This window comes from Erinaceus europaeus, chromosome 9 (assembly GCF_950295315.1).
Source record: "Erinaceus europaeus chromosome 9, mEriEur2.1, whole genome shotgun sequence".
Taxonomy (NCBI): domain Eukaryota; kingdom Metazoa; phylum Chordata; class Mammalia; order Eulipotyphla; family Erinaceidae; genus Erinaceus; species Erinaceus europaeus.
Genome location: NC_080170.1, coordinates 21,120,564 through 21,146,091, shown reverse-complemented (window position 1 = coordinate 21,146,091; position 25,528 = coordinate 21,120,564). Strand labels below are relative to the sequence as shown.

At 48.1% G+C, this 25,528-nt stretch overlaps 1 protein-coding gene across 2 annotated transcripts in view; it reads left to right on the top strand.

Annotated features, from left to right (window-relative positions):
- Positions 1–19,559, top strand: part of SPSB4 (splA/ryanodine receptor domain and SOCS box containing 4) — a 68,728-nt gene extending 49,169 nt beyond the window's left edge. For both annotated transcript variants that reach the window (XM_007529940.3, XM_060197520.1), the window contains exon 3: positions 18,246–19,559. In XM_007529940.3, coding sequence (XP_007530002.1) covers positions 18,246–18,373 — 128 coding nt within the window. In that variant the 3' untranslated portion in view covers positions 18,374–19,559. The remainder of the gene's footprint in view (positions 1–18,245) is intronic.
- The last annotated feature ends 5,969 nt before the right edge of the window (positions 19,560–25,528 follow it).

Below are 25,528 nucleotides of genomic sequence, written 5' to 3'. Positions count from 1 at the left end.
AGGGATGTGCAAAGGCACTGAGGCTTTACACTGTGGAGCCAAATTCAAGAGACCACAGAAAATTTAAGAAGCATGTAAGGGAGAAAGCATGACCCCCCCCCCCAGTGGAGAGGTCAGTTAGTCTTTAAAACTTGGACCTGGGGGCCAGGCAGAAGCACAGTGGGCTAAGCGCACATGGCGTGAAGTGCAAGGACTGGCATAAGTATCCCGGGCCCCCACCTGCAGAGAGGGGTCGCTTCACAAGCGGTGAAGCAGGTCTGCAGGTGTGTCTGTCTTTCTCTCCCCATCTCTATATTCCCCTCCTCTCTCCATTTCTCTCTGTCCTATCCAACAACAATGGCAGCAATAACAATAATAACAACAGGGGCAACAAAAATGGGAAAAATGGCCTCCATGAGCAATGGAGTCATAGTGCAGGCAATGACCCTCAGCAGTAACCCTGGGGCGGGGGGGACCTTGGACCTGGCCTGGGAAAATAGCTTGTTAGCATAGTATTCTGCTTTGCCACGTGTGTAGCCCAGGTTCGAGCCTGGTCACCACTGCACTGAAGGAAGGTTCAGTGTTGGAGTTTCTTTCCCTCACTCTAAAAACAATAATCTTGGGCCTTTGGAAGGCCTGCAATTTTTCCTGCAATCATGTCTGCCTTCCACCACCCCCAGGCCACCTTACTCACTCAGTTTATTTCAAACAGAGAGAGAGGGAAAGACAGCTCTACCAGGTGAGCTATTGCTCAGCCCCCCAGTCATTTTTTAAATTTTGATCTTCTTTCTGTGAAACCCTTTTTTTTTCCCTCACCTGAACACTGTTCAGCTCTGGCTTATAGTGGTGCTGGGGATCAATCCTGCACTGAGCCTCAGACAGGAATGTTGTTTGCATCACCGTTATGCTATCTTTCCAGCCCTACTGATTTACTTTCAATGAGCAGGAGATAGAGCAAGAGAGAGACCAGAGAACTGCTCGTTTAGGGCTTGATTTGGTGCTTGAGATTGGACCTGAGACCTTTAGGGCCTCTGGTATGCAATTCTGGTGCACTACCATTTTCACTCCCTCCCCAGCTCTATGAACCACATTTACAAGGTTTAATTAAAAGATGACAGTGGTGGTCCGGGAGGTAGCGCAGTGGATAAAGCATTGGATTCTCAGCCATGAGGTCCTGAGTTCAATCCCCAGCAGCACATGTACCAGAGTGATGTCTGGTTCTTTCTCTCTCTCCACCTGTCTTTCTCATGAATAAATAAATAAATTCTTAAAAAAAAAAAAAAAAAGACAGTGGGGCAGGGGTAGATAGCATAATGGTTATGCAAAGAGACTCTCATGCCAAAGGTTCCCAAAGTCCCAGGTTCAATCCCCCTGCAACACCACAAGCCAGAGCTGGGCAAGCAAACTGTTTCTAAGACTTGTGAGAACTCTGGTGGTTATCTTTGGAAGGGTGGGGATACAGAACTTTTGTGGTGGGTGTGGTGTGGAACTATACATTGTAATCTTGTAACATACTGTTAATAACAAAAGATGACAGTGGGGGCTGGGAGACAGCTGGCCCAGTAGAGCATCCACTTGGCCACACACGAGGACCCGAGTACAGAACCCCTGCCTCCACGTGGGAGCAGCAGTGCTGTGGTGTCTCCTCTCTCTGGCTCTGTTTTCCCTGTCCATCTCCCACCCTCTAACTAGGAAAGAAAAGGGGAAAGGAGAGGCAAGCACCGCCAGAAACAGTAGAATTGTGCACACACAAAGCCCCAGTGGAAATTCTGGCCCCAAAGAAAGATAGTCTGCCTGCTTTGCCATGCATATGGCCCTGGTTCAAACCCTTTCTGTCTCTCTGCCTCAGCTTTCTTTTTTCTTTTCTTTTTCTTTCTTTCTTAAAATATTTTCTTTATTTATTTTCCCTTTTGCTGTCTTTTTATTGTTGTTATTGATGTCATTGTTGGATAGGACAGAGAGAAATGGAGACAGGAGGGGAAGACAGAGGGGAAGAGAAAGACAGACACCTGCAGACCTGCCTAACTGCCTGTGAAGTGACTCCCCTACAGGTGGGGAGCCAGGGGCTCGAACCAGGATCCTTAAACTGGTCCTTGCACTTTGCGCCACGTGTGCTTACCCTGCTGCGCTACTGCGCGACTCCCTTCTTTTTCTTCTTCTTCTTCTTTTTTTTACTTGCTAGGACAGAGAAATTGAGAGGGGAAAGGAAGGGAGAAAAGAAAGAGACACCTACAGCTCTGTTCTAGTACTGTGAAGCTTCTCCCCTTACAGGTGGGGGCTGTGGGGATTGAACCCCGGTCTTTGCACATGATAATGTGTGTGCTCAACCAGGTGCGCCTCTGCCCGGCCCCTTGACTCAGCTCTGTCTGAAAAAGTTGTCCCACTGAAGTTCTGGTGACTGATGAATGAGTGAATGAATGACAATAAGAACTCTCTTGTCCACCCTGCCAACACGTCTGTCTGTGCTTTCTCCTGACAGTGCCACAGATGCTCCAGCAGCAGCACTACCCTCCCTCTGGTGTCCGCTTGACTTTCTCTCCTTCCCACAGCACTTATTCATCCTTCTTGACAACAGAGGCTATGCCTCCAGATCTAGAGAACTTCTCCATGGGTTCCCATGGGAGGAAATGGAGAGACCTCCCAGCTCTGCAGCACTGAGCAGGACTCACGCCCTGCCTGCTCTCCACCCCAGGCCCAGAGGTTCGCATTGTCTGAATGGACCTCCTGTGGTAGACCAGTGGGCTGGCAGCACCAGCTTCTGCTAGCTGTGACGGGCAGCAGGTGCATGTGCTTATTACCCGCCTCTCTGTATATGATTCCAGAAGTGTGCAGCAAGCTCTGTTGAGGGCCCCCCCCCACCGCCTCCTCCTTCTCCTCCTCTCCCCAGTGCTCCGTCTTGCCTCTGCAGCCTGGTACCAAGCCCCCATCCCAGCAACTGGTTGCCACGACAACCAAGGCTTTCCATCAGCCAGTGGCCTTCCAGGTGATTAAGCAGGACTGGCTGTAGGCTAGGAGAGGGCGGGAGGTGGGTTTTCTGGCCTGGGAGAAAGCCCAGGTGTTATTTATAGCTCCTCACCCTGAGTTGCTAAATGGGGGCTTTATTCAGGTTCCCTGGCAACCTCATGTCCTCATCAGGGGAATCTCCCTCTCTAGCTCTGTGCTCACACATCCCCTGGCAACCTCAAGTCCTCATCAGGGGAATCTCCCTCTCTTGCTCTGTGCCTAGGGGAACCTTGGGGAGGCCCCACGCTCAGCAGCTGTCATCGGGTGGTGCCGCCCATCTGACCTCCTCCTAATACACAAAGTAACCAACAGCTGTCACTCAGAATCTTGGTGGGGACAGGCATTTGTTTCAGGGCTACTACCCCCCACTCCTCCCCCAGACTCCACCTGCAAAGCCAGAGTGGGGATGTCAGCCTCCATTCTATGACTATCTAGAAAATCCTTTCTGGCCCAGCAAGATAGCTCACTTGGATAGTGCACTTGCTTTATCATGAAGACAACCCAGGTTCAAGCCCAGCTCCTACCACAATGAAAGACGCTTGGAGGCCATGCTGTTTTGACTCTCTTCTCTCTGTCTCTGTGTCTATCTAAAAAAGTCAGCCCAGTGATGACAGAGAGAGAGAGAGAAGGGATGAAAGAAAATCCTTTCCACGGATACCTCATAATAACAAGTAATAAGTTGTTCAGCTCACCCTAGCAGGGAATAAACACATAAAATCATTCTTTATTTTACTTTTTTAATATTTATTCCCTTTTGTTGCTCTTGTTGTTTTATTGTTGTAGTTATTGTCGTCATTGTTGGATATGACAAAGAAATCAAGAGAGGAGGGGAAGACGGAGAGAGGGAGAGAAAGACAGAAATTGAAGCAGGTCTGCACCCGCAGACCTGCTTCACCGCTTGTGAAGTGACTCCCCTGCAGGTGGGGAGCCGGGGGCTTGAACCGGGATTCTTCCTCTGGTCCTTGTGCTTTGTGCCACATGCGCTTAAACCACTGTGCTACCACCCGACTCCCTATTTTATTTTAATTTTATATTTGATAGGACAGAAAGAAATTGAGAGGGGGAGACAAAGAGAGAAACACCTGCAAGAGTGGGGATAGACAGCATATTGGCTGTGCAGAGACTCTCATGCCTGAGGCTCCAAAGTCCCAGGTTCAATCCCCCCGCACCACCACCACCATAAAAAGAAAAAAAAAAGCTGTACAGAATGGTCAGTTGTGTAACAAAAGCATTCACTAAATTTAAAGTATAAATAGGGGGCCAGGTGGTGGCACACCTGGTTGAGGGAATACGGTACACATGTGCAAGCTCCCAGCCCCCACGTGCAGGGAGGGGGGAGCTTCACAAGTAGTGAAGCAGTGCTGCAGGTGTCTCTCGTTCTCTCTCCCACTCCATTTCTCACTGCCTCTATTCAATAAATAATAGTTATTATTTTAAAAAGTAAGTAAAGTCAGTGTAAGGTACTTAGATCCACAGGGCAGTTGTGTACATGCAGGTAACAGCTGGTAGGTGAACTCAGCCCCTCTGAGCATGGTCCTAGGAAAATGTGATTAGGTCACCCCCACCCCCATGTCTTCCTCATCTCAGGACCCACCAGCACCTAGCTTTACACCCAGGAGAGCTTCCAGAAATAGGACTTCAGGGACAATGGACAGAGTCACAGTACAGGCTCACCGTCTGCTGCTGCCAGCAGCTAGCTTAGCCTCTGTACGGGGAAGCGGGCGAGGGTGTTGTTCTCTTGCTGTAGTCCACTTAGGTACTGCTCTCCTCACCCAGTGGGCAGCTCACCCTATGGGAGCGGTGTTCTGGGAAAAAGGATGATAACTTCTGGTGACCCTTCTGCTCATCTTTTCTTGTGACTCACCATTTTCTGTCATCATCATGGAGGCTGTAAATCATCTTGGTGGGTGAGAGTGATTTTTTTTTTTTTTGCTTCCAGGGTTATCTCTGAGGTTCACACATCCACTATTTCTGGAGGCAATTTTTCCCATTTTGTTGCCCTTGTTGTTATTGTTGGATAGGACAAAGAGAAATTGTGAGAGGAAAGGGAGAGAGAGAGAGACAGACAGACAGACAGACAAACATCTACAGACCTGCTTCACCGCCTGTGAAGTGACCTCCCTACAGGTGGCGAGTCGAGGTCTCAAACCGGAATCCTTACGCCCGTCCTTGCACTTTAAGCCATGTGCGCTTACCCCACTGTGCTACTGCCTGGCCCCCAAAGTGATTTTTGGTATGTTGATGGAGGCAACATGAGTCTTAGGCATTTGGGGTCCTGTGTGCCACCATCTTGGATCTAATCTGTGGGAGCTGGTTCTTGAGAGCTTTCTGTCCTTATCTTTGCTGACGGAGCTCTGTTGCTGTCTTATCTCAGGGGCACCACTGAGGATGTTCCATGGTCTTCACAGACCCACCCCTCTCTCCACATCCACTGTTCACACATGCACTTCCTGAGACACTTGGTCACCTACCTGGCCCCTAAATATGAGGCTTTGCAGCTTCTGGTCTAAAATAGAAACATGTCGTACTAGATATGAGATAGATAGATAGATAGATAGATAGATAGATAGATAGATAGATAGATAGATAGACAGATTTTTTTTTTTTTGCCTCCAGGGTTATCGCTGGGGCTCGGTACCTGCACTATGAATCCACTGCTCCTGGAGGCCATTTTTCCCATTTTGTTGCCCTTGTTGTTACCCTTGTTGTTGTCATTATTGTTGTCATTGCTGTTATTATTGTTGTTGCTGGATAGGACAGAGAGAAATCAAGAGAGGAGAGGAGACAAAGAGTGAGAAAGGCAGACACCTGCAGACCTGCTTCACTGCCTGCTAAGGGATCCCCCTGCAGGTGGGGAGCCAGGGGGTTCAAACCAGTATCCTTAGGCCAGTCGGTCCTTGTGCTTTGCGCCATGTGCACTTAACCCAGTATGCTACCGACCAACCCCCATAGATAGTTTTGGTTTTTCTTAGAAGCAGAGAGAGAGAAGAAAGCTTAATGGTTATGCAAACAGACTCATGCCTGAGGCTCTGAGGTCTCAAGTTCAATAACCCCCATACCACCTGAAGCCAGAGCTAAGTAGGACTCTGAGGGGGGGAAGGGGATAGACCCTGAGAGAGAGAGAGAGAGAGAGAGAGAGAGAGAGATCACAGCACCAAAGCAGTGGGCACTAGGTTTGAACTTGAGTCACACACATGGCAAAGCAGTGCACTGTCCAAGTGAGCTATTCCAACAGCCCTAGGAGTAGTTTTCATTCATGCACTCATCATGAACCTTTCCTTTCCTTTCCTTCCCTTCCCTTCCCTTCCCTTCCCTTCCCTTCCCTTCCCTTCCCTTCCCTTCCCTTCCCTTCCCTTCCCTTCCCTTTCCTTTCCTTTCCTTTCCTTTCCTGTTCCAGAGCATTGCTCAGCTCTGGTGCAGAAGAGTGAATGTGGGGTTCAGAGTCGGGCATGGAAGTCTTTTACATTGTCATTGCATTATGCTGTCTCCCCTGCCTTCGTCATTAACTTTTTGAAAGTCAACTAAAGTGAGAAGTCAGGGTTTTCCCAATGTCCCTGTTCTCTCTCTCTCTTATGTGTGCCTCTTTATACACTGTGACTCTTTATTTGTGCCTCTCATCATTTGCCACTTCTTAGACAGTTTTCCTCTTCTAGAAGAATAAATCCAGAGCTCCTCTGGGGCCTAATTGGGTCTTATGACGCAACTGTGGGAACAGGGGAAGCTAGGGTGAGAAAATGAGATGTACAGCATCTAAGAATTCAGTTTATTCATCTCTTTTGCTCAATTTAAAAAAGAAAGTATTCATCCTTCTCCTCCTCCTCCTAGTCCTCCTCTTCTTCCTCCCCCTCCTCCTCTTCCTAGTCCTTCTCTTCTGGGTCTGTTTCTAAGTTCACACTTGAAAAGGTCAAAGAAACACAATTAGAAGGCCTTCATAGTCAACTCTTAGGACTCACGCTATTCAGCCAGAAGCCAAGGTGATGATATTGCCCATGGGAAGGAACCTTGCCTGACCTTGACTATTTGCTAATTAACTTCCACAGGCCCTAGGCACCCAGTCCCAGGACTATGTTAAGGAAGAGACAGATGAAGCCTTGGGTGCTGGGTCCAGATGCCCTACTGCAGTCTGCAGTGATTTATTTCTCTGTAGATTCTTCAGGACAAATCCCAGACAAAGCCATGTGAATCAGATAATCTGTGATTAAGTGTCCCCCTAGGCTGTTTCCTACATCCGGGCCACCTCACAGTCACCTGGCAGCCCACATAGGCTGTGCTGGGCCAGGTCTCAGCCCTTGTCCTTTCAGGAACTTCAAGTACACAGGAAACAATTAGCAAGGCCCTGTGGAGGGGGCTGAGGGCAGGGCCTTGGTCCTGACCATGGGGAATGGAATTAGAATTGGACTGAAACAGACTTCCTTTACAGTGACGGTGGGGTCTCACAACAGCAAGTGTGTGTCCCAAACTGTACTGCCCACATTTCTTCCCACTTTCCCTCACTCATCTGTAGGTTGAAGAAAGTCGCTTTAACTATTACCAATAGTTAGTCCCGTGCATGAAGCAATCCAGAGACACACAGAAGAGCTAAAGGAAATGTCTGGGTTTTCTTTCTTTTCTTTTCTTTATTATTTTTTTTTGGTGTGTGTTTTAATTTTTATTCATAAAGTGGAAATATTGGACAAGACTATAGGATAAGAGGGGTACATTTCCACACAGTGCCCATCCTCAGAGGTCCATATCCAATACCCTCCCTTGATAGCTTCCCTATTCTTTAACCCTCTGGGAGCATGGACCCAGGGTCATTATGGGGTGCAGAAGGTAGAAGGTCTGGCTTCTGTAATTGCTTCCCCACTTGTTGTTGTTGTGGTCAGGTGTTGGGCTGCACTGCAGAGAAGAGAGAGGAAGTCCAGAGCAAGTGGGGTACACAAATCTTTATTATAGGATGGGGGCGTGGCTCAGGCCACATGGAGTCAGCCGACAATGGCCGTCCCCACTACCTCACCACGCAGAGAGAGAGAGCACGCGAACCGAAGGAGCCCAGCAAGAGAGAGGGGGAGCCGAGAGCCCAGAGAGAAAGGGGGGGTGAGGGGGCTTTTATTGGGCGACAACCAGGTGTGACGTGTGGGGCCAGGATTGGTTGAAGGGGGCACTGCTAGGATTTCGCAGGGCGTGGTAAAACCTGGGGGCGGAGACTGCATCAGAATAATTCCTCAGCGTCATCTCCTTCTTTCCCTTTATATCTAAATGGACACAGTAAAGAAAAATGGAATGGAGCAGGCTTAAATGTTATTAGAATGCCGTGCTCAGGTGGGAAGATGTAGGACTTTTCTGTGGAGGAGGGAAGGCTTAAATGGCTGCCAACCTTGTGAGATTTATGCGTCCTCCTGTGCTCAACCCCTCTTTAGAGAGAGAGACTTACCTGGAGGGACTCAGGTTTAAGCACAGCCTGCTCAACCATCTCTTCACAATATCTCTACATGTTCTCTATCTTTCTATCTAGTAATAGCATAAGATGGTTCAAAGTCTGTAAAAGACTATCATGGAGTAGAAACCTTTTGGGCATAAACCTAAATGATATAACAAAACAGGAAGGGACAAGTAGGGGAGTAGTAAAAGCCAGTGTGAAGTGAAGTGAAGGGAAGGATTGGTGTGTAAAGGAATGTTCCCTGCTTGGGGGAGGGGGGGAAGGGGCAAGGGTACATAAAGAGGGGGAGGAAGGAGGGCATGACCCACCAAACAGAGGAGCTATTTGGCATTGTATAGTCCTCAAGGCAACAGTCTGTAAAGTCTATGAACTACTCAGGATCAGTCTATGAAAAACCAGCAGCGTGAAATGAAATAAGCTGCTTTAAAATTGTGTAAAATGTCTATAGGGTATGCCAGAAAGTCCAATACAAGTCTCAGTCCAAAGTAGATGGCTAGGGGAAGAATTGGCAGGGGATGAGACACTGCATGAGGGAGGTCAGCCGCTGGAATTCTGCTTTTCTGTAGATAGCCAGCTGGAACCGCCAACACGTGACAGGCAAATCAGAAGCAGGAACGGCAAGCAGGCATTAAGAAAGTTCTGTCCTTGGAGTCTGTGTATCAGGTTCTTCAGATCACGTTAAGTGACATCTAGGGTTTCGGGAGGTGTGCCACTGTAGTCGTGCCATCTAGTGGGTGTCGTCTGGGTGTGCAGGGGTTCAGATGTTTTTTCCGGGATTCCTGTGAAAGAAACACAAACAATCTGCTTCTTGTGGTTAATTTGAACTTGTGACAAGTTATAGGTTTGTTATAGTTGATATCTCGATTATAATTGGTTTAAATCTCTTTATGATTTTGTTTAAAGGTCTTCTAATGTGACCTCCTGTAGCAGTCTCTACCGCAGGATTTTGAGACCAATTTTAGCTAAAATATGTATTTTAAACAGACTCAAATTGCTTAGAGAGTTAACGCATTTTCGTGACAATGATTTTAACGCCTTCTGTTGACCCCGTAGTTCTGGTCCCTGCTTCCCTAAATCCTCCCCCTGCTTCTTCTTCTTCTAGCGTTTGCCCTTCTTCCGTAGCCAGTCAACAGCATCAGGTTGAGCCTGATGTAAAGTTTCGAGACCTCCTTTGAATCTGGAGAGGTGGCAGTCATTGACTATGTGGTTCATAGTCTGTCTGTAGCCACAGGGGCAGTTCGGGTCGTCTCTGGCTCCCCAGCGATGGAACATAGCGTAGACGTGGGAAATGAACTTAGATGATGCCGCATCCCGACAAATATCTGGCGGGGCGATGTTGCTAAGAACTGGCAGCCATGGAACCGGGGTGGAACGGATAGTTCCAGAAATTATCCTCATGGAGGAATATAATTTGCAATCGACCAAGTGGACATGGGGGCTACAGAACCATACTGGGGCACAGTATTCTGCAGTGGAATAGCATAATGCCAGAGATGATGGTCGTAGTGTGGAAGCACTCGCGCCCCATGAGGAGCTGGCCAGTCTTGCAATGATGTTATTCCTCGCGCCCACCTTTGCTGCAGTTTTTATGAGATGTTTGTGAAATGACAGAGTGCGATCGAGAGTAACACCAAGATAGACTGGCTGGGCTTCATGCCGGATTCTCGTATCGTCAAGCTGCACATTAAGCTCACGCGAGGCCGCGGCATAGTGTAGATGGAAAACAGATGATACCGTTTTTGCAGTGCTAGGGATTAGTCGCCATTTTTTACAGTAATCAGATATCAGAGACATGTCTTTCGTGAGTGTTTCCTCGAGGATATCGAACTTTGATGCCTGAGTTGCACAGCAGATGTCATCGGCATAGATGAACTTCCTTGAAGAAGTTTCTGGGAGGTCATTGATGTAAATATTAAATAGCGTAGGAGCCAGAACAGAGCCCTGGGGGAGGCCACTTGAGACAAGTCTCCATCTGCTAGACTTGTCACCCAGATGCACCCAGAATCTTCTGTTTTGGAGAAGAAACGATATAGTGTTGGCCACCCATGGAGGCAGGCATCTTGCTGATATGTCATCATTAAGAGACCTAATGTTTGAAATACGAGAGTTAAAGGATATTTTTTCAGCATTTAAGGACCTTAAACTATGTGCAGTCTGCCCCGAGAGCTCCGTCCCTGTAGATACGTGTTCAGTTTCCCCTGAGGCCACTACAGCAGCTTCCACAGCACCTTCCACTTCTGTAGCTCCCTCTCCCGCACCATCGAACCAAATCCCCAGCACTGCACTTGCCAGAGTGCTCTTCTGACCTCTCTCTAGCTCAGAAAGTAAATAAGTCCTTAATAAATAAATCTTATGAAAAATAGCCAGCTATTGTACATGTTACCATGTGTTACCCTGTACAAAAGACCCAGGTTTGAGCCCCTGCTCCCCTAGCCCCCCATAGGGGAGAGTTTGCATCTGCAGGTGTCTCTCTATCCCATCCTCTCCCAATTTTCCTTTATCCTATCTAATAAAACAGAAAGAGAAAAAACAAATGATTGCCAAGAGTGGTGGATTTGTAGTGCCAGCACCAAGACCCAGCAATAATCCTCATGGAAATTAAAAAATAAAAAATAGGGAGTCAGGCAGTAGCGCAGCGGGTTAAGCGCACTTGGCGCAAAGTGCAAGGACCAGTTAGGATCCCAGTTTGAGCCCCCAGCTCCCCACCTGCAGGGGAGTCACTTCACAGGCAGTGAAGCAGGTCTGCAGGCGTCTGTCTGTCTCTCTTCCTCTCTATCTCCCCCTTCTCTCTCAATTTCTCTCTGTCTCTATCCAATGTAACCCTCCTACCCTATGGTTTTGTTAATTAATCCTTTCTTAAATAAAAAAAATAAAAGTGTAGGTCCCTAAACAAGGAAGCAGAGCCTTCCAGAAAGAAAAAAAAACAAATAAAAAATAAAATAATAATAAATAATAATATAATAATAAAGAAAAAGAAAAAAGAGCTAGCTGTGATTGTGGCTACAGAGGCATCCTTGGGGTGTCCAGTCCTCAGCTCTCTACACCAGCAGCCTCTGTCTCGATTCATCCTAGGGGACTTCTGTCCTGCATTAAGTCTAATAAAATATCCCCACTGCCTGTAGAAAAGGAAGGAACTTCATCCCACTTCAGGGTTGATGTTACAAGTCAGGGGGGCAGGGCCCCGAGGAGCCAGGGCTGGCTGCTTCCCCACCCCTGTGGACTGGCTTCTACTTCAAGGCACTGGGAAAAGCGAGCTCTCTCCAGAGGAGAAAACTTGACATGGCCTCAGCATCTTACAGAACAAAGCCCTCGTCAGAGGGGCCCAGGGTGACGCTACATTATACTATATGATTTTTCTCAAGATAGCTGTCTTTTGGGCAGAGAACCATCTGGGTGAAAGGAAAGGCAGACTGAGAGACAAAGGTTGGCTCAGTATCTTTATCAGGCGAATGAACTTTTCTGGCCTTTCAGCATTTTTTTTTTCTTTGCAGCTGGGGGTGGGGGTGGAATGCAAATGGGAGAGAGGGGACAACTTTCCATACCGACTTTGATACAAACAAAGGCCATTTCCTTGGGAGCTGGATGTTAGCGCAGCAGGTTAAGTGCACATGGTGCAAAACAAAGCACAAGGGCCCAGGTAATGATCCTGGCTTCTGGTTCGTCCCCAGCTCCCCACCTGCAGGGGGAGTCGCTTCACAAGCGGTGAAGCAGGTCTGCCCATGTCTAGCCTTCTCTCCCCCTCTCTGTCTTCCCCTCCTCTCTCCATTTCTCTCTGTCCTATCCATAACAACTGCTATGACAACAATAACAACTACAACAAGGGCAACAAAATGGGAAAAATGGCTTCCAGGAGCAGTGGATTCATAGTGCTGGACCCGAGCCCCAGCAATAACCCTGAAGGCAATAAATAAATAAATAAATAAATAAGTAAATAAATAACAAGGTAATTCCCACACTCCTGTGGCTGACCCCAAACAGCTGCTGGTTCATCTTCTTTTGCCCACCATCCTCCTTTTCCCAGTTTTATTCCACACCTGGATCAGCAAGAGCTGTCATTATTTTCTTTTTCTTTTTTCTTTTTTTTAAGAAAGGATAAATTAACAAAATCATAGGGTAGGAGGGGTACAACTCCACACAATTCCCACCACCCAATCTCCATATCCCATCCCCTCCCCTGATAGCTTTCCCACTCTCTATCCCTCTGGGAGCATGGACCCAGGGTCGTTGTGGGATGCAGAAGGTGGAAGGTCTGGCTTCTGTAATTGCTTCCATGCTGAACATGGGTGTTGACTGGTCAGTCCATACTCCCAGTCTGCCTCTCTCTTTCCCTAGTAGGGTGGGTCTCTGGGGAAGCAGAGCTCCAGGACACATTGGTGGGGTCTTCAATCCAGGGAAGCCTGGCTGACATCCTGATGGCATCTGGAACCTGGTGGCTGAAAAGAGAGTTAACATACAAAACCAAACAAATTGTTGAGCAATCATGGACCCAAAGCTTGGAATAGTGGAGAGGAAGTGTTTGGGAGGTACTCACTGCAAACTCTAGTGTACTTCTGCTTTCAGGTATATATTTTGCAGTAGTTTATGGATACGTGTGAACATATGCTCTCTCTCACAGAACCTGGTCTATATCTAGGTTTTGGGACTTTGTTAGAAAGTGAACCACCTGGGATGGAATTAGAGAATTCTAAACTTTTTTTTTTTTTTTTTTTTTGCCACCCTAGTCATTGCTGAGGCTCGGTACCTGTATGACAAATGGTGGAACGGGGCCAAGCGGTGGCACACCTGGTTGAGCGCTCACATTACAGTGAACAAGGACCCGGGTTCAAACCCCTGATCCCCATCTGCAGGGGGGACGCTTCACAAGTGGTGAAGCAGGGCTGCAGGAGTCTCTCTGTCTCTCTCCCTCTCTATCTCTCCCTCCTCAATTTCTCTCTCTATAATCCAATAATAAATAAAAATATTTTTTTAAAAAGCAAATGAATCCACCACTCTTTGCAGTGGTGTTTTTTTTTTTTTAAATAGAAATAGAGAAAATTGAGAAGGAAGGGGAGAGATACTTGCAGCACTGCTTATAAAGCATGCCCCCTGCAAGTGAGGTAGGAGGGGCTTGAACCCAGGTCCTTGTGCATAGTAACTAACACATGTACTTTACCTGGTACACTGCGACCTGACCCCCAAGAGCTGTCATTTAGAGATTAAGAAGACCATACTGGGCAGTGGCTGGCTGGTTGAGTACACACATTACCGTGTGCAAGGATACAGGCTTAAGCAGGTCTGTAGGTATCTCTCTGTCTCTTTCCCTTTCTATCTCCCCTTCCTTTCTCAATTTTTTTTAAAGATTTTATTTATTTATTAATGAGAAAGCTAGGAGGAGAGAGAAAGAACCAGACATCACTCTGGCACATGTGCTGCCAGGGATTGAACCCAGGACCTCATGCTTGAGAGTCCAAAGCCTTATCATTGTGCCACCTTCCGGACCACTCCTTTCTCCATTTTATCTGTCCTATCTAGTAAAAAAGGAGAGGAAGGGGAATAGTTGCTGGGAGTGGTGGATTCATCTTGCAGGAACTGAGCCCCAGCAATAACCCTGATAGCACGCGTGCGCGCACACGAGAAAGAGAGAGAGAGACTAAGAAGACCCCACTAAAAACTGGTCTAAGCTCTGGAACGCTTCCAAATCCAGTGCCAATACCTCCACCCATTTCCATCCCAGTCAAAAATCATCCTAATCCCATGGGCTAACATCCCATTTTATTTATTTATTTATTTATTTATGCCTCCAGGGTTATTGCTGGGGCTAGGTGCCTGCTCTACAAATCCACTGCTCCTGGTGGCTATTTTTTTTTCCATTTTTACTAGATAGAACAGAGGGAAATTGAGAGGGGTGGGGAAGATAGAAAGGGGGAGAGAAGGAGTTAGGCAGTAGCGCAGCAGGTTAAGCGCAGGTGGCACAAGGACTAGCATAAGAATCCCTGTTCGAGCCCCTGGCTCCCCACTTTCAGAGGAGTTGCTTCACAGGTGGTGAAGCAGGTCTACAGGTGTCTCTCTTTCTCTCCCCCTCCCTGTCTTCCCTCCTCTCTCCATTTCTTTCTGTCCTAACAACGAAGATATCAATAACAACAACAATAATAATAACAATAAAACAAGGGCAACAAAAGGGAATAAATAAATAAATAAATATTTAAAAAAGAAGAAAGTGGGAGAGAAAGACAGACACCTGCAGACTTGCCTGTTTTACTTGTGACCCCCCTGCAGGTGGGGAGCTGGGGACTAAAACTGGGATCCTTGTGTGGGTCCTTGCGTTTTGTACTGTGTGTCCTTAACCTGGTGCGCCATCATCTAACCCCCTGTATTTATTTATTTATTTGTTTGTTTACAACTGTGGCCGCATACATGCATGATTTCACTTCTCCAGGTTACTTATCAATTTTTTTTTTCTTTTTTGACCAGAGCACTGCTCAGCTCTGGCTTATGGTGGTGCTGGGGACTGAACCTGGCACCTTTGGAGCCTCAGGCATGAAAGTCTTTTTGCATAACCATTATGCTATCTCCCCAGTCCTCCAGGTTGCTTTTTCATCCAGATAAAGAAATAGACACAGTACAGCACCAGAGCTTCCCCTGGTGCCACAGCATCTCCCATGTGGTACCAGGCATTGAACCTGGGTTGTATATATGACATGGCAGACATCCTACCTCTGCCCCACCCCCATTTTATTGACAGTAAGATAGATTCCTTGGGAAATTCTGCGGGTATGTTGGGGGGGCATGCAAGAGAATTATAGACAATCTAAGTCACTGGAGAACCGTGGAAATGATCAGCTCATGGTATTTTTAACCCAGAGCCAGACATGCAGCCCTAACTCCAATCAATCTTCATCAGGAGCAGAGCGCTGTTGCTGTCAGTTAGCGTGAAGCACCACAGCATTTCTAGAACCACAGGAAGTACGTTGTTACTATTTTGAAATGTGCCTCTTGAGCTGGAGGTCTGCATAGAGGCATCCGTTAGCAAGAAGGCCTTTCGGGGCGGGGCATTGGGTTGGTGCACCTGGTGGAGTGCACGTTACTATATGCAAGGACCCAGGTTCAAACCCCCGCTCCCCACCTGCAGGGGGGAAGCTTCAGGAGCAGTGAAGCAGCGCTGCAGATGTCTCTTTGTCTGTTTTCTTTTCTTTTTTGCCTCCAGGGTTATTGCTGGGGCTCCGTGCCTGCACAAGGAAGCCAATGCTCCTGTAGCCATTTTTTTTCAATTATTTTATTTTATTTCTCTATTGGAGAATTAATGTTTTACATTCAACAGTAAATACAAAAGTTTGTACATGCATAACATTTCTCAGTTTTCCATATAACAATACAACCCCCCTCTAGGAGCTCTGTCATCCTTTTTGGACCTGTATTCTCTCCACCCACCCACCCACCCAAGAGTCTTTTACTTTGGTACCAATTCCAGTTGAGGTTCTACTTGTGTTTTCTCTTCTGATCTTGTTTTTCAGCTTCTGCCTGAGAGTGAGATCATCCCATATTCATCCTTCTGTTTCTGACTTATTTCACTTAACAAATTTTTCAAGCTCCATCCAAGATGGGCTGAAAATAGTTAAGTCACCATTTTTAATAGCTGAGTAGTATTCCACTGTGTATATAGACCACAACTTGCTCAGCCACTCATCTGTTGTTGGACACTTGGGTTGCTTCCAGGCTATTACAAATTGTGCTGCTAAGAACATATGTGTACACAGATCTTTTTGGACGGATGTGTTGGGTTCCTTAGGATATATCCCCAGGAGAGAAATTGCAGGATCATAGGGTAGGTCCATCTCTTCAATTCTTATAATTAGGACAGAAAGGAATTGAGAGGAGAAAGGGGGATAGAAAGGAAGAGAGATATCTGCAGACTTGTTTCACTGCTTGTGAAGCAACCCCTCTGCAGGCAGGGAGCTTCAGACTCAAACCAGGATCCTTTTGCGGGTCCTTGTATACTATGTGAGCTTAACCTGGTGTGCCACCGCCCTGCCCCTCTCTGTCTCTCTCCCTCTCTACCTCCCCCTTCCATCTCAGCTTTCCTTTGTACTGAAGAAAGAGAGAAATGGCCGCTAGGAGCAGTAGATTTATCATGCAGACACCGAGCCCCAGTGATGGCCCTATTGGGGCAAAAAACATATCTACTGGAAGGCCAAAGAAATCATACCCTGTCCTATATTAGACACACAACTTCTGGTGCCAGGCAGTAGCACACCTGGTTGAAGACACACAATGTTCAGGGGCCCAGGTTCAAGCCCCCCCCCCTCTCCCAGCCCCCTCCCTGCAGGGGGAAAGCTTCACAAGCAGTGAAGCAGTGATGTAGGTGTCTCTCTCTCCCTATCTCCCCTTCATCTCTCAATTTCTCTCTATCCTATCAAAATAAATACATGTTTAAGAAAAATGAGTATTAAGAAAAGGTGAAAAACACCTTTAAGGAAATGTCACGGGGCCAGATGGTGGCACACCTGTTTAAGTGCACATATTACAGTGCACAAGGACCCTGGCTGGAGCCCCAGGGCCCCACCTGCAGAGAGAAAGCTTTGCAAGGGTAAAGCAGGGCTGCAGGTGTCTCTCTGTCTCACTCCCTCTCTCTTTTTTTTCCCCTCCAGGGTTATTGCTGGGCTCAGTGCCTGCACCACAAATCCACCCTCCTGGAGGCCATTCCCCCCCCCCTTTTGTTGTCCTTGTTGTTGTAGCCTCGTTGTGGTTATTATTATTGCCATTGTTGATGCTGTTCATTGTTGGATAGGACAGAGAGAAATAGAGAGAGGAGGGAAGACAGAGAGGGGGAGAGAAAGATAGACACCTGCAGACCTGCTTCACCACCTGTGAAGTGACTCCCCTGCAGGTGGGGAGCCAGGGGCTCCAACCGGGATCCTTACGCTGGTCCTTGTTTAGCGCCACATGCGCTTAACCCATTGCGCCATTGCCCGACCCCCTCTATCCCTCTATTTCCCCTTGCCCTCTCGATTTCTGGTTGTCTCTGTCCAATAAATAAATAAATATAGTTTTTTTTTTTAAGTGAGTGGTCCAGGAGGTGGCGCAGTGGTAAAACTTTGGACTCTCAAGCAGAGAGGTCCCGAGTTTGATCCCCGGCAGCATATGTGCCAGAGTGATGTCTGGTTCTTTCTCTCTCCTCCTATCTTTCTCATAAATAAATAAAATCTTTTTAAAAAGTGGGCGCAGAGATAGTACAATATATTTTTTATTTTTCCCTTTTTAATATTTATTTATCCCCTTTTATTGCCCTTGTTGTTTTATTGTTGTAGTTATTATTGACGTCGTCATTGTTGGACAGAGAGAATTGGAGAGAGGAGGGGAAGACAGAGAGGGGGAGAGAAAGAAACCTGCAGATAGGCTTCACTGTTAGTGAAGCGACTTCCCTGCAGGTGAGGAGCCAGGGGCTAGAACCCGGATCTTTGTGCCAGTCCTTGCGCTTCACTCCATGTGCGCTTAACCAGCTGCGCTACCGCCCGACTCCCGATAGTACAATATTTAAGAGCCTCATGCTTGAGGCTTCAAGGTGCAATCCCCAGCACAATCATCATAAGCCAGAGCAGAGTAGCGCTCTGGTTTTTCTGTGTGTTGTTCTCTCTGTCTCGTTAAAATAAAATACATTTGAGAGAAAGAGTGTATGTGTGTGTGTTTCAGAGAGAAGAATTAGAGCACTACTTGAGTACACGAAGACCTGGGAATCGAACCAGCAATCTTGAGTGTACAAGTCCAGGTCCCACCCGTTGAGTGGTTTCTGGCTTCGCTTGGAGGAGGAGAGGGGGCAGGCGTGTGTGGAGGGACTGGCGAGCCACTAACCCTCTCTCCTCTCTTGCAGCCGAGCCCTTGCCGCTGACTGACCTGTGCCGCAGAGCCATCCGCTCCGCCCTGGGCCGCCGGCGCCTGCCAGACATCTGCTCGCTGCCCCTGCCCCAGGCTCTCAAAAACTACCTGCAGTACCAGTGAGCCGGGGGTGCGGGGCAGCAGTGAGGGGGAACCTCCACCCCTCCACAGCCTGGTCCTGGACCTCTCTCTCCCAGCCATGTGGAACTCACTGAGACGTCTGCTTCCTGGGCCAGGTTCCCTGGGACCCTCAGTTCTCAGAGAGGCCAGAAAGCCTTCCCAGTCTGTCACCTTGGGGGCAGCCCTGAGGTATGGGCCACCTCCTGGAAGGCCACCGAGAACCTGGCCTGTGGGAGCAGCGGCCCAGAACTGAGTGGCAGAAGCAGCTGCTAGGGTTCCCCTCCCCTTCGCCGGGGCAGCAGGGCCAATGTGACCTTTGGGGCTTTGGGCTCCGGAGAAACTGACACCCACCTGCAGAACTGACGAGCGAAGAAGACAATATAGTCTGCTTCTGCTTACCTCTTCCAAAGTTGTTTACGGCCCCTTCCTCCCCAGAACCCTTCTTTCCCTTTTCCAGTCTTTCCAATGCCCCCCTCACCCCACATACACACACCCCTCCCATGCCTCTCTTCAGGGAAAATGAGTCTGACCTATTCACCCCAGGCACAGGAAGTGCCCACTAGTGTTTTTTATTTTAAGTGGCCCTTGCATTTTTCAAAGAGGAGTGTGTTCAGGACAGTACTTCATCCAAAGGTGCTATGGGGAGGGTTGGGATGCACTGGGACACCCTTTCGGTGATGTCTTGGGACTAGGGTGCTTTCCCAGGGCCTGGGTGTATGTGTGTGGGGGATGTCTCTGGGATACAGCCTAGCCTCCCCCCTCCCACACACACACACAAAGCTTTATTTGATTGAATTATTTTTTCACTTTTAGAGACTTGTACACGTCTGTTCTGTTTCAGGAGTGTGTGTGTGTGTGTGTGTGTGTGTGTGAGAGAGAGAGAGAGAGAGAGGGAGAAAGAAAGAGAGCGAGAGGGAGGGAGGGAGAGAGAGACACATGTCTATGTATCAGCCATGGGCATGGTGTGAAGAGTCGTGCAAGGAGAGGGAAGGGGCCTCCTCTGAAGCAGGAGCCAGGAACGGTGCTGCTCTGCGGACAGCCCTCCTGTGCTTCCAGCCCTCTGCCCGGACTCATTGCTACCTGGAAGCTGTCACAGCAGGGGGACACCTTGGCACCCCTCCACACTCTAATGTGAACTTGACCAAGGAATGAGGAATGTTTCTAATAAAGTTTGTCGTTCAGTCCCTCAGCTGTTGGTGAAATGTTCACTCGTTCGTTCATTCATTTATCTGCCAAGGTACTTCTGACACAATGATCTCTGATTTTATTTTATTCATTATTTTTAATTTATTATTTATTGGATAGAGACTGAGAGAAATGGGGGAGGGAGAGAAAGAGAGACCTACAGCATTGCTTCACTGTCTGTGAGGCTCCCCACCCCACAACCACCCCCCACACACACACACACACACAGGTGGGGACCAGTAGCTGGAACCTGGGTTCTTAGGCTCCTGGCTCCAGGTCTCTGGTTTTAGAAGTCAGTCTAGCACGACTCTGGAGTGCTGTTGATGTGAGAAGGTGATCGGGTTCATCCTTGATGTGAACAGACACTGGCTGTTGGAGTCCCTGCCCCATCCAACAACCCTGAGCAACAAAGAGGGGCCAGGCAAGTAACAGGTGGTAGGAAGGCTTCTCTGCCTGGGCTAAAGCTTTCTGAAAGTGCGTGTTCCAGCCCACCTAGACTTTCTGGGAAAAGTGTGGCTCAGTGCAGAGAAGACTTGATTCGGTGGTCCAGGAGGTGGCGCAGTGGGTAAAGTATCAGACTCTCAAGCATGAGGTCCTGAGTTCAATCTCTGGCAGCACATGTACCAGAGTGATGCCTGGTTCTTTCTCTCCTCCTTTCTCATTAATAAATAAAATCTTAAAAAAGAAAAAAAAAGACTTGATTTATTGTTCACCTGCATGACCCTGGGGACTAGAGGATCACACACACACACAACAGCACCACCCTCCATCTGTTCAAGTCTACCCAAGTCAGAGGGGGCTGCAGTTAAGGGTCCAGAGACCTCCCAGGCACAGGAGAAAGCAATGACCTAGCCTCGTTTCCTTGCAGGGAACCAGTAGAAAGAGCCTCTCAGGGTTCAGAGTCTGCCAGTGCCAGGCAGTGCCGCACCTGGTTGAGCACACAAGTCACCATGCACAGCAACCCGGGTTCAAGGTCCTGGTCCTCACCTGCAGAGGGGAAGCTTCACAATTGGTGAAGCAGTGCTGCATTTGCCCCTCCTCCCTCCTTCACTCTCTATTTCTCTCTACATATTCAAAATCAATAAGTAAGTAAATCTCAAAATCACTGCCAAGTGTGAGGAGTTGGGTAGAGCCGAGAGCACCCCAGTCTGGACCTCTCAGCTCCCTTCCCTGGCTGGCTTTTCTCTTGGAAGGCTGAGAGTTTGCAAACTACCATGTGAATCAGGCATTAAATTTTTATGCACTAATATATATTTTACTGAACTTTTTAATAACCCAGGGAGAAATGGCTTTAAATAATTCAGCACGGCTTGGCCTTGCACTGAACCACACTCCAAGCCACCGTGGATAAAACATGACACTAATATCGCATACTTTTGCATAATAAGTGTTTGTCTTGACCATACTCCATTTGGATCTGAGTGACACAGACCTCGCCGTCGCCACAATGTGGTCTCGTTAAGGTCTTAAGTAAGGCATCAACAACCACCGTGACATAAACGAGCATGTTCACCTCGCTGCTGTTTATAAGTGAACCTGAGAACGTTCGAACCCGGGTCGGTGACTAGCTCATTCAGCAATAAAAGTTGCAGTGCCGTTGACAAAGCCGTTGGACGGCTGGAGAAAAATGTGTTGCCAGTCAAGCAGATCCTTTCTTTGGAGCCAGCTTTGGGGTTTTACAGAAAGAATGGCTTGAGATGGAGGACACCTTCCCCATCTCACAAGAAGGCCGTTGTCAGAGGGAGGGGCCAGGACACGTGGGAGGTGCTCAGTGCTCAAGATTCTCTTTGAAGAAATCTTTAAATGGCTGCGGTAGGGAGAAGAATCTAAGGAGAGTAACCTCCAAGTATGGCCATGCATGAAAACAGCTGGGTGTTCTGTTAAAAAGACAGATTCCTCAGGGTCGGGCAGTAGTGTGTTGTTGCGGCGGTCTGGTGTCGGGCTGCACCACGGAGAAGAGAGCGGACGTCTAGAGCAAAGGGGTACACAAATCTTTATTATAGGATGGGGGGGGAGGTTTGGTTCAGACCACGTGGAGCCAGCCGGCAATAGCCGACCACGGGGGGGGGGGGGGGGGAGAGCAGGGAGCGAGACCTCAGAGAGGGAGAGCCGAGAGCCCAGAGAGAGAGAGGGGAGGGGTGAGGGGGCTTTTTATTGGGCGACAACCAGGGGTGACGTGTAGGGCCAGGATTGGTTGAAAGGGGGCACTCTAGGATTTAGCGGGGCATAGAAAAACCTGGGGGCGGAGACTGCATCAGAATAACTCCTCAGCAACATCTCCTCCTATCCCTTTATATCTAAATGGACACAGTAAAGAAAAATGGAATGGAGCAGGCTTAAATGTTTTAGAGGAATGCCATGCTCAAGTGGGAAGATGTAGGACTTTCTGTGGAGAAGGGAAGGCTTAAATGGCTGCCAACCTTGTGAGATTTATGCGTCCTCCTGTGCTCAACCCCTCTTTAGAGAGAGAGACTTACCTGGAGAGACTCATCTCATAGGTTTAAGCGCAGCCTGCTCAACCATCTCTTCACAGTATCTCTACATCTTTTCTATCTTTCTATCTAGTAATTGCATAAGATTTACAAAGTCTGTAAAAGACTATCATGGGGCAGAAACCTTTTGGGCATAAGCCTAAATGATATAACAAAATAGGAAGGGACAAGTAGGGGAGAAGTAAAAGCCAGTGTGGTGTGAAGGGAAGGATTGGTGTGTAAAGGAACATTCCCTGTTTGGGTGGGGAAAGGGGCAAGGGTACATAATGAGGGGGAGGTGGGAGGCATGACCCACCAAACAGAGGGGCTATTTGGCATTGTATATTCCTCAAGGCAACAGTCTGTAAAGTCTATGAACTACTCAGGATCAGTCTATGAAAAACCAGCAGCGTGAAGGGAAATAAGCTGCTTCAAAATTGTGTAAAATGTATATAGGGTATGTCAGAAAGTCCGATACAAGTCTCAGTCCGAAGTAGATGGCTAGGGGAAGAATTGGCAGGGGATGCAACGCTGCATGAGGGAGGTCAGCCGTTGGAATGTTGCTCTTTTGTAGATAGCTAGCTGGAACTGCCAACACGTAACAAGCAGGTCAGAAGCAGGAACGGTAACCAGGCATGAAGAAAGTTCTGTCCTTGGAGTTCGTGTATCAGGTTCTTCAGATCACGTTGAGTGACATCTAGGGTTTCGGGGGGTGTGCCACGGTAGTCGTGCCATCTAGTGAGTGACGTCAGGGTGTGCAGGGGTTCAGATGGTTTTTCCGGGATTCCTGTGAAAGAAACACAAACAATCTGCTTCTCGTGGTTAATTTGAACTTGTGACAAGTTATAGGTTTGTTATAGTTGATACCTCGATGGGCGCCAGATGTTGTTGCAGCGGTCTGGTGTCGGGCTGCATCACGGAGAAGAGAGCGGACGTCCAGAGCAAAGGGGTACACAAATCTTTATTATAGGATGGGGGGGGAGGTTTGGTTCAGACCACGTGGAGCCAGCCGGCAATGGCCGACCACGGGGGAGAGCAGGGAGCGAGACCTCAGAGAGGGAGAGCCGAGAGCCCAGAGAGAGAGAGGGGAGGGGTGAGGGGGCTTTTTATTGGGCAACAACCAGGGGTGATGTGTAGGGCCAGGATTGGTTGAAAGGGGGCACTCTAGGATTTAGCGGGGCATAGAAAAACCTGGGGGTGGAGACTGCATCAGAATAACTCCTCAGCAACAGTAGTGCACTGGGTTAAACACACCTAGTGTGGAGTGCAAGGACCGGTGGGTGCAAGGATCCAGGTTCAAGCCCTCAGCTCCCCACCTTCAGGGGGTTGCTTCACAAGCTGTGAAGCTGGTCTGCAGATGTCTTTCTCTCCCCCTCTGTCTTCCCGTGCTCTCAATTTCTCTCTGTCCTATCCAACAACAACAACAAAAACTAATAGCAACAATGGAAAACGGGAGTCAGGCGGTAGCACAGTGGGTTAAGCGAACATGGTGCATAGCGCAAGGATGGGTGTAAGGATCCCGGTTCGAGCCCCCGGCTCCCCACCTGCAGGGGAATCGCTTCACAGGCTGTGGAGCAGGTCTGCAGGTGTCTATCTTTCTCTCCCCCCTCTTCCCCTCCTCTCTCCATTTCTCTCTGAGAAGTGTTGCACATGTACAAACTATTGTATTTTACTGTTGACTGCAAGCCATTAAACCCCCCCCCCCCCGTAAAGAAAAAGAAAGAAATTTTGAAACTGGACCATTTGGTTCTGCTCTGTCATATAGGCCGGTTGCTTCTCCTTTCAGAACCTCACAAAGCTGTAAGAAGATCAAGAACAATTAGACTTGCAAGGGCCTGGCACTGGCAAGGTGATGAATGACTCTTTGTTGTCCAAGAAGTTGCACCTAGAAAAAAATGACTGACCTCAGTGGTCCAGAGAGGGCATAGTGGATAAAGCATTACGACTCACACGTGAGGTCCCGAGGTCAACCTCCAGCATCACATGTGCTACAGTCATGTTCTAGTTCTCACACTACTCATTAGTCAATAAATAAACCTTTAGAAAAATGTTCTTAAAAATAATAAAAGGGGGGGGAAAGGGTGTTGATAGCACCTGGTTGAGCACACATGTTACAGTGCTCAAGGGCCTGGATTTGAGCTCCCGGTCCCCACCTGCAGGAGGGAAAGCTTTGCAAGTGGTGAAGCAGGGCTGCAGGTGTCTCTCTTTCTCTCCCCCTCTATATGTTCCTCTTCCTTCTTGATTTCTCTCTGTCTCTATCCAACAAATGAATAGACAAAAATGTTAAAAATAAATTTAAAAGGATTGCCTATGGTGCTTTGGTATACTTAGGGAAGATCTCAACAATGCCATTTGGCAACTTGTCCTGTTTGGAACAGCTGAAGTAATTAGGGAATGACCCAGGAGGTGGCACAGTGGCTAAAGCATTTAACTCATGCATGAGACCCTGCATTCTACCCTTGGCAATGTATGTGCCAAAGTGATGCTCTGGTTCCCTGTCCCTCACTCCCATTAATAAATTTTAAGAAGATAAGTTATATAATCGGTGAGTTGCTGCAGTCATCCCAGCAAGCAGACACCGGAGTTCCTAGCGTTTATAGCTCATCTGCTTTTCTGAGTGGTCCTGTGTGAAGATTCTTTTCCCCTGTCTGTCCCCTGGTGGTGCGATTGAGCACTACAGGCTCAGATGGCAGCCCTCCAGGTTTTATCCCAGGAAGCCAGGCTTCCTTCTGGCTTCTGGAAGCTGCTCACGCTCCTGCCACCTAGTGGCTGTGATTAGCACTGCAGTACAGGAAAGGAGGCGTGGTGGAAAGAGGATAGAAAATCGGGTCCTTGTGTATTGTAATGTGTGCACTTGACCAGGTGTGCCACTGACTGGCCCATAGTACTAGTAATAATAATAATAAATTGGGGGCCGGGAGGTAGTGCAGCGGGTTAAGCGCACATGGAGTGAAACGCAAGGACCAGCGTCAAGATACCAGTTCGAGCCCCCGGCTCCCCACCTGCAGGGGGGTCGCTTCACAAGTGATGAAACAGGTCTGCAGGTGTCTATCTTTCTCTTCCCCTCTCTGTCTTCCCATCCTCTCTCCATTCTCTCTGTCCTATCCAACAACGACAACAACAATAATAACAACAATGATAAACCACAAGGGCAACAAAAGAGAAAAATTAGCCTACAGGAGCAGTGGATTCATAGTGCAGGCACTGAGCCCCAACGATAACCCTGGAGGCAAAATAATAATAATAATAATAATAATAATAATAATAATAATAATAATAAATTAAGACTAAAAAGATAAAGAAAAAAGATTCCATCAAGGAATCTAAGGGGCTCAAGTGCAAAAGGTAAAGTGAGGCAGAGCTGCCCTCCTGAGCTAAAGACGGGACAAGGACTGGGCTTCGATGAGGAGGGAGGGGAATTCACAGGAGGAAAGGAAGAGCAGTTGTTGGGTAACTCAGTGATTTCCTGTCAGATGGAGAGTATTCGGGTACAAAGCTTGAT